The sequence below is a fragment of the Melospiza melodia genome, chromosome 7, assembly GCF_035770615.1.
Source record: "Melospiza melodia melodia isolate bMelMel2 chromosome 7, bMelMel2.pri, whole genome shotgun sequence".
In the NCBI taxonomy this organism is placed as follows: domain Eukaryota; kingdom Metazoa; phylum Chordata; class Aves; order Passeriformes; family Passerellidae; genus Melospiza; species Melospiza melodia.
This window is the reverse complement of record NC_086200.1, coordinates 17,692,216-17,699,222: the sequence shown is the minus strand read 5'-3', so window position 1 is coordinate 17,699,222 and position 7,007 is coordinate 17,692,216. Positions and strand designations below refer to the sequence as shown.

The window sequence follows — 7,007 nt, the reverse complement described above, 5'->3', positions numbered from 1 at the left end:
CTGCATCGGCACAGGGTGTTTGGGCTGCCTCATTCTTCCTTTGGTTTTGCCTTCAAATGCCATTGCCCTTTCTGCCTCAACTAGAAATACCACAGCTGTGCCATCACCAGCTAGTGGGTTATATTCCAAAGGCAGTGCGGTCTGGAGAGGATGAATGAAGAAGAGCCCTCCTCACTTATGAAACCATACAAAAAAAGCTATATGTGTGACTTAGTACCAATAAAAAACAATTGGTTATTCAGAAAAAAATGTGGAATTTTCTGAAGGGGTCAGAAGGAGGAGAATCTTCCAAGTGAGTTGATGTTTCAGAAACTTTATTAATTACAACTCTAATCTATAATTCTATGCTACAAATCTCTTTAGCAACCCTACTCTACAATCCTACTCTAAATTGGTAACAGAGATAACATCTTGACATGATTGCTATGTTCTCGTCTCCTAGGGTTAGGGTTAGGGTTAGGCTTAGGCTTAGGCTTAGGCTTAGACTTAGGTTCAGGTTTGGGTTTAGGTTTAGGCTTTGGCTGAGGCTTAGGATTGGGGTTAGGGAAAGGGTAAGGGAAAGGGTAAGGGATAGAGATAGGGATAGGGTTAGGGTTTGGGTTAGCATTTAAGATTAGGGTTAGGTTTTAGGTTTAGAGTTTAGGGTTAGGGTTATTCGTCTTCTTCACTGAGTTGATGACTTGTGCCAGGATGAATGGTGGCTTGGCTGAGGTTACAAATGGATGCTGTCCACCGGAAAAAAAAAAAAAAAAAACAAAGAACAGTGAACCATTACTTTCCAAGCTCATTGCTTCAGGGACTCAATCAGGATACATCAAGTTCCTGGAAAGACCCAGAAAGAGGAGCAATGGGACCATCTGCTCCCCAGTCATCCCCAATGTGCAAGACCTTGCCATCACAGGCAAACCTGGCCCAGAATCCCATTCATCTGTTTATTGTGATGTCTTCATCATGCTGGGATTTTTGCCCTGCCAGCGCTCTAGAAATGGTGCTTTCTGTCCCGGGGTTTTCTTCCTTTCAGGAAACTCCAATGACTCACATAGGGCCCTGCCTTTGAAAGACAGGCACTGTGCTGATTCCCACAGGGACAGGAAGCACTGTCTGCCTTTCCATGCCCTGCCCCTCGTGTGCTGGATGGCACCTTCCTTCCCAGCAGGGCCAGCCCAGTGGCACTGGGCCCTGCAGTTCCCTCTCTGCCACACAGCCTGGCAGTAACCCTGGCACAGTTCCCATCTGCTTGAGCGTGCCAGGCAGCAGATGGGGCTGGGACAAGTCCCTCCCAGCTGTCCCGGTTTGCATGGCAGAAACCTCTGAGGGTGGGCTGGGGGGCACCAACCAGGGCCCCTCAGAGGCTCACAGTGAGCCCCCCACAGCCCCTCCTGCCCACAGCAAAATCTCGGACCCCTAGGCTGGGACTGGCTTCCTTGGGTTCCTCCACCACCATTTCATGTCTCTGTACCCTGCATTGCTCTACTTCAATTCTTTTGCCATTAGATAAAACTGAATACTCCACCAAATCACAAAAGAGGGCAACAGACACAGTCAGAGGACAGAGCACCTCTCCTCACAGGAAATGCAGAGGGAGCTGGAGTTATTCAGTTTTGTGAAGGACAGGCCCCAGGGAGACTTTATTGCCACTTTCCAAGACTTCACAGTGGCTTTGAAGAAAGTGCGGGACATCTTTTTTAACAGGGCCAGTTACAATAGGATATGGACAAATCTTTTTAAACACTAAGGGCATCTTATCAGAGTAGGTCTAAGGAAGAACTTGTGTACTCAGAGCATGGTGCCACACTGGCACAGCTTGCCCCAAGAGCTTGTAGGTGCCCCATCCCTGCAACCATTCCGGCTCCAGTGGCAACGGGCTCTGAGCAACCCGATCTCTTTAAAGATGTCCCTGCTCATTGCAGGACACTTGCACCAGAGGACATTTACAGGGCCCTGCCAGCCCAGCCCAGTCTAGGATTCCTCACCATTTTCATTTGAAGAGCAGCAAGAGTGGAGGTGAGGAGGAAGGGGGCTCATCTGCTATCTTGGGCTTGAGTGGAAGAGGAGCCCATCCCTCAGAGCCTGTTTCACCGGCAGCCCCTTCACATTTTACCTGCAGGAGCTCCTTGGCAGACCAGCGCTGCTCCTCGTCTGTCTGCAGGCAGCAGCTCAGGAAGTCACGCAGCAAAGCCGAGAGGAGCTTGGGCTGCCGCAGCTGTGGAGTCCCTACTGTGGCTATCAGGTATGTAGCCTGGAGAGAAAGGAGACACCAGGCTCCACCTCCTGCTTTCACATCTCTAAGGCTCTCCCAGATCCCTTTGTTTAACCTCTGTTCTTCAGTGGCAGTTTCTGCCCTGGCACAGACCCAGAGATGACTTTCCTTTACCAACCAAAAAAACCCAAACCCCGATGCAGCCACAGCTTTTCTACCATCCTGCAGATCTTGCCTTGGCAGCTGAGTTCATTGCCTGACCTAGTTAGTGGGAACTACATCAGCAAAAGGACATTTGCTTCTCTGAGGATTCATGCCAGCTTGAGATGGTTTTTGGAAGAGCGACTTTGCTATACTAACTAATTTCAAGGGTTAGTACATGAAAGGCATCTCTGCAGTGCTAGTTGGTCCTTTAAGCGCACGTGCCCTAGAACAAAACTCATCAAGCTTTTTGTGCTGTTCTTGAAAACAATGGGAATTGGAAGAAAAGAAAGGAAATCCATCAGTTAATACCCAGGTAGGGAAACAAACATTTACAATCTCCTCTTCAACACAGACACATTAAGATGCCTGCACAAATGTATTGGGATGAAAATGCCTGCTTGGGCACACAGGAGCCACTTGCAGCTCTGTCTCTCAGCAGTCTGAAAATTTCAGCTTCCCATTTTTGCAGCCAAAGAAAAATTTTCTAGGTCAGAAGAAGGAGAGGTTCCATCCCTATGGACACCCTCTAGTCATTTGGCTGCTCAAGTCAATGCATTAATGGTAGGCCCATGCCAGAAAGTGCCAGGAAACAAACAGGAGGTTTTGGCAGGCTCTCCACATCACCAGGCTCTGCCTTGGTGACGTGCAGAATGTTGCTTGGGCTAGGAGAGAAACACGGTCACTGAGTGTTTCAGCAGCACTGCACAAGAAGCAGAAGAGACTCTGTGCATTACACCCTCATGCCCATGTTTTCCAGTGAGAAGAAACTGCACACAGGGTTAGGTTCCTCTCTAAAGACCACAGTTTTAGAAACTTTGTTGGGTTTGGGTTTCCTTCCTTCATTTCTGGAAAGATAACAACACTTTTAAGATGCTTTTTCCCTGTATTAAGGCCATCTACACAGACAAAAGAACTGGAACCACTTAACCCAAAGGAAAGTGTTGAGTGAGAATGGAGTTTGTTTGGAGTTTGTTTGCATGTGGTAAGGCTTGAGTTCCCCCACTGATGCAACCAAAAGTACAGCAGATGCTGATGTGTTGCAGGGACATTTGTAGGAGGGGACCTTGGTGGAAGTAGTTCCAGCAGATGGCAATGGGATTTTGTCCAGTGGCACACAGGACATGGGACAGGTGAGAAAGACAGTGGGATCAGTGAGTATTTGCTCCTTACCGTGCCAGAACTTTCGCCCAAGTAAGGAGGTTCTTGTTCTATCATTTCAATTCCCACAATTCCAAAAGACCATATGTCCACTTTGGGGCCATATGGTTGACCTGTCACCACTTCAGGCGCCATCCACCAAGGAGTCCCGGTTACCGAGCACCGTCTGCTCTGCTCAGGGGTGAGCTGAGTAGCGAGGCCAAAATCAGCTGAGGAGAAAACAAAATACTGGTTTTATCTGAATTCTGTGCAATTAGCAAAGCAAGCAAAATAATTCCCCAGTAGAAGTTTGAAATTGCTCTGTTGAATCTCCTGGCATTGGCGACTTTAAAAATCCCCCCATGTTTTACACTGCCTCTAGCAGTGGCTTTTGTTCTTTGGAAACTTTAGACTTGTAACTCCCTCCCTCTGGAAGGGACCCACACAGAGCAAGGCCACTCTTGACTGCTTGTGGCTCCTTCTACCTCTGTGCACGTTGCAACTGTGCCCTCAGCTTGCAGCAGGGGTCCCTGCACTGCCACCAGCACCATTTTTGGGGAGCTGGCAGTCACGCCAAGAAGCCCCACACCCACATCCCTGGAAAGCTGCACCTGACCAAGAATATACTGACCCAGTTTGACAGAACCGTCCGTTCTGAGAAGGATGTTGTCACTCTTCACGTCTCGATGGATCACATTGTTTGCATGAAGAAAATCCAGTCCTTGCAGGCACTGAGCGAGAAAAAAGAAACAGAAGAAACAGAAGGGCAAAAATGAGTGATGTGATTTCATCACACAAGAAAGGAAACAAAGAATCTAAAAGATTCCCTCTCCAGGGGAATGGGGAGTAATGGCAGAACAGTCATGGCCACTGAGAGGAAGAGCTTGCTGCTCCAACAGTTGCAGAGCAGGACCTTTCTGAGGAAAGGCACGTCAGCTTTTGAAAGAGCAACAGCACCTGCTGTTGTAGGCTGTCCCCTGCCAACCAGCCAGGATGACTCCTGCTGCAGCGCATGTGCTCAGAAGCAAAGAGCATTCTGGCTGCACTCCTATCCTTTTTAGCTGAGCATTGAGAGAAACGAGTCTCTCTCTTCTTTCTTTGCTGTTTGTTTCAAATCCTGCCACCAGCACCTTTGCTTTTACAGGCAAGGAATGCAGTGAAGACAGACTCCAGGCAAACATTTAGAGAGGCAAGGTGGAGAACAGCAACTACAAATACAAGAGACAGAGCGAGAATACAACAGCAGGAGATAAGAGTACTGGCACTGAGTACAGGGAGTGCAGGGGCACTGGCAGGCCTTTCACTTGAGATGCTTTTACTTGCCCATAGCATACCAGCAACACAGAAACAAAGCTCGGCACAGGAAACCTCTCCTGTTCTGAGCCCCTGTTTCCCAGACAATCCTGCCCAAGGCCTTGGAAACACAGCTGGGATTGCTGACCTCCCGACTGATGGCTGCCATCTCATCTTCAGACAGGCAGGTCTGGCTGACGATGTCGCTCAGGACACCTCCATCCATGTACTCTATAACCAGCAAGAGTTCCTCGCCCAGAAGGTAGCTGAAAGAAGGAAACAAGGGGGTGAAGATGAACATGCATGGCTACGTTGATTTTTTGCTTCCAGGTTTCTTATTTCCAGATGCCTTTGTGACAAGGACAGAATCAAAGGAATAGACATTCCCTCTTGGCTGTGCATTATTCGCAATCTGTGCAGTCTCATAGAGAAAGACACATCTGTGAAAAAGGAGATGTCTTAGATGGGCAGCAAATGAAAAGTGCAGTTTGGAAAGAGCCCAGATATAAAACATGCCAGGCATGGTGTTTCTGGAAATAAGCACCTAGTTTTCCTGGCATGCATAGCAATGGCAAAGAGGGGCAACAATCCAAGGGAAATCCACTTTAGGATGGGTTATCTGCACTTAAGAAACTTTAAAAAATCAATCCCACATAAATGTGGAGGCAGTGATCTTTGAGGCTATTGAGTTAGGAAGATACAGCTGATCCAGGTTTTGAATAATTTTGGAGTAATTATCAAAGTAGGTGTGCCAGGGAAGACTCATGCAGACAAGATGCACTCTCTTCTCATCCATTGGAGATGAGTAGAGAAATATGAATAAATATAAATTAACAGCTTTACTTGCTGCCACTGACCAAAGTGGGTATTTAACCTCTCATGTTTGCTTTATGTAAACACACATCCATGGGATAAGACCATGACCTCTCACCTGTCTAAATAATTCACAACATTGGGACTCCTATACCTCTTCATGATCATTATTTCATTAAAGGTTAGCTCCTTCCTCCTCACTCCTTGAAGATTTATTTTTTTTATTGCCACCTAAAATGACATTGAAAATCAGTAACTTGAGGGGTTGGTGGCACGAGACCACAAGGCATGTGGAGCAAGTGATTTTGCAATGACACAGCTGAGCTGTGCCAAACTGCCTTGTGATTAGGCACTGCAGTAATCAGGAACTGACATTCCAACAGCCCATTTCTCTGCTCCCTTGGGAGCCAGTTACAGGATACGTGGGGCCACTGACATTTTGCCTTGACCACTTGGTAACAACGGTGTCTCAGTTATCACCCACAAACCTCTGACCACACTCTCTGCTGCTTTGTTTGGGACTCAGAAGAAGGAATCCATGCCTTAATACTCTGTGGATAAATCTTGTGATATGGGCAGGGCTTAGGGCTTTCAAGGACGCCTTGCAGATCTCTCCCTATGTGCAGTTCCCAAGTGCAGCACTGCAGGTGGCTAAGGAACTACCAGTAACTTTCAGATGGATTTGCTGGCAGCCAGAAACGAGAATTCAGGACTCTGAAGCTGTAGCCCCAAAGAGCAGTGAGGTGCTCGCAGGCACCACCTTTGTTTTAGCAATGGAGAGCGAGTGAGTGCGTCCTTCTCTGAAAGGAACCGCTGCCCTCCGTGCCTTCCTTCCGGCAGCTGAGGAGGACAAAGTCCCATATGTGTTCTGTGGGCTGGCACCAGTCTGTGCTTCTTGTGCCTTTTCAGCACAGCTCTGCCCAAAGCTCCAGCCACAGCTCACACCAGAGGGGAAAGCCCTCGAGTGCAGCAGAGCCTGCAGGGGCTGGTGACATTTACCTCTCCTCCTGTGGCACTGTCGAGTGCTCTGTAAACATCTCCAAAAGTCCTAGAAAAAAAAACAGAAGCAGAGAAAGCAGAAGCTGTTTAGATCTTGCAGTGAAAGCCAGCCCACACAGGAGATCTCTGCTGGTAGTGTCAAAACCTGCAGGATGCAGGAGGGCTCTGCCAGAAGGGAGATGATGCATTTTCCTCTCAAGTGCATGGGCACTGGGCCTGTTCCTGAAGCACTGGGGTCCAATTTCTAAAGGGAGTCAAGTCTTTCCTCTTGGGTTTCACTGTCTAAACAGTGTGGTTCCTATCCTGACCACAGAGTGTTTCCCTCTTCAAACCAGGGGAAAGAATTGTTCCTGGCAACTGT

At 48.1% G+C, this 7,007-nt stretch overlaps 1 protein-coding gene across 1 annotated transcript; it reads right to left on the bottom strand.

The window, feature by feature from the left end:
* Positions 1–361: 361 nt before the first annotated feature.
* Positions 362–4,698, bottom strand: LOC134420522 (serine/threonine-protein kinase PAK 1-like). The gene is made up of 5 exons (XM_063160678.1): positions 4,499–4,698; positions 4,173–4,272; positions 3,575–3,771; positions 2,102–2,239; positions 362–725 (listed from the first exon to the last, which is right to left on the bottom strand). Exons 1-5 carry the CDS (start codon positions 4,574–4,576, stop codon positions 633–635), a joined length of 606 nt encoding a protein of 201 aa, XP_063016748.1. The 5' UTR covers positions 4,577–4,698; the 3' UTR covers positions 362–632.
* Positions 4,699–7,007: the final 2,309 nt, after the last annotated feature.

Coding starts and splice junctions, on each gene's coding strand:
- LOC134420522 (XM_063160678.1), bottom strand. CDS start 4,576: ATGCTCTTTGCTTCTGAGCACATGCGCTGCAGCAGGAGTCATCCTGGC. Junction 4,273..4,498: donor GGGACAGCCTACAACAGCAG/GTGCTGTTGCTC, acceptor TTTCTCGCTCAG/TGCCTGCAAGGACTGGATTT. Junction 2,240..3,574: donor TGGGCGAAAGTTCTGGCACG/GTAAGGAGCAAA, acceptor CTTTCTCTCCAG/GCTACATACCTGATAGCCAC.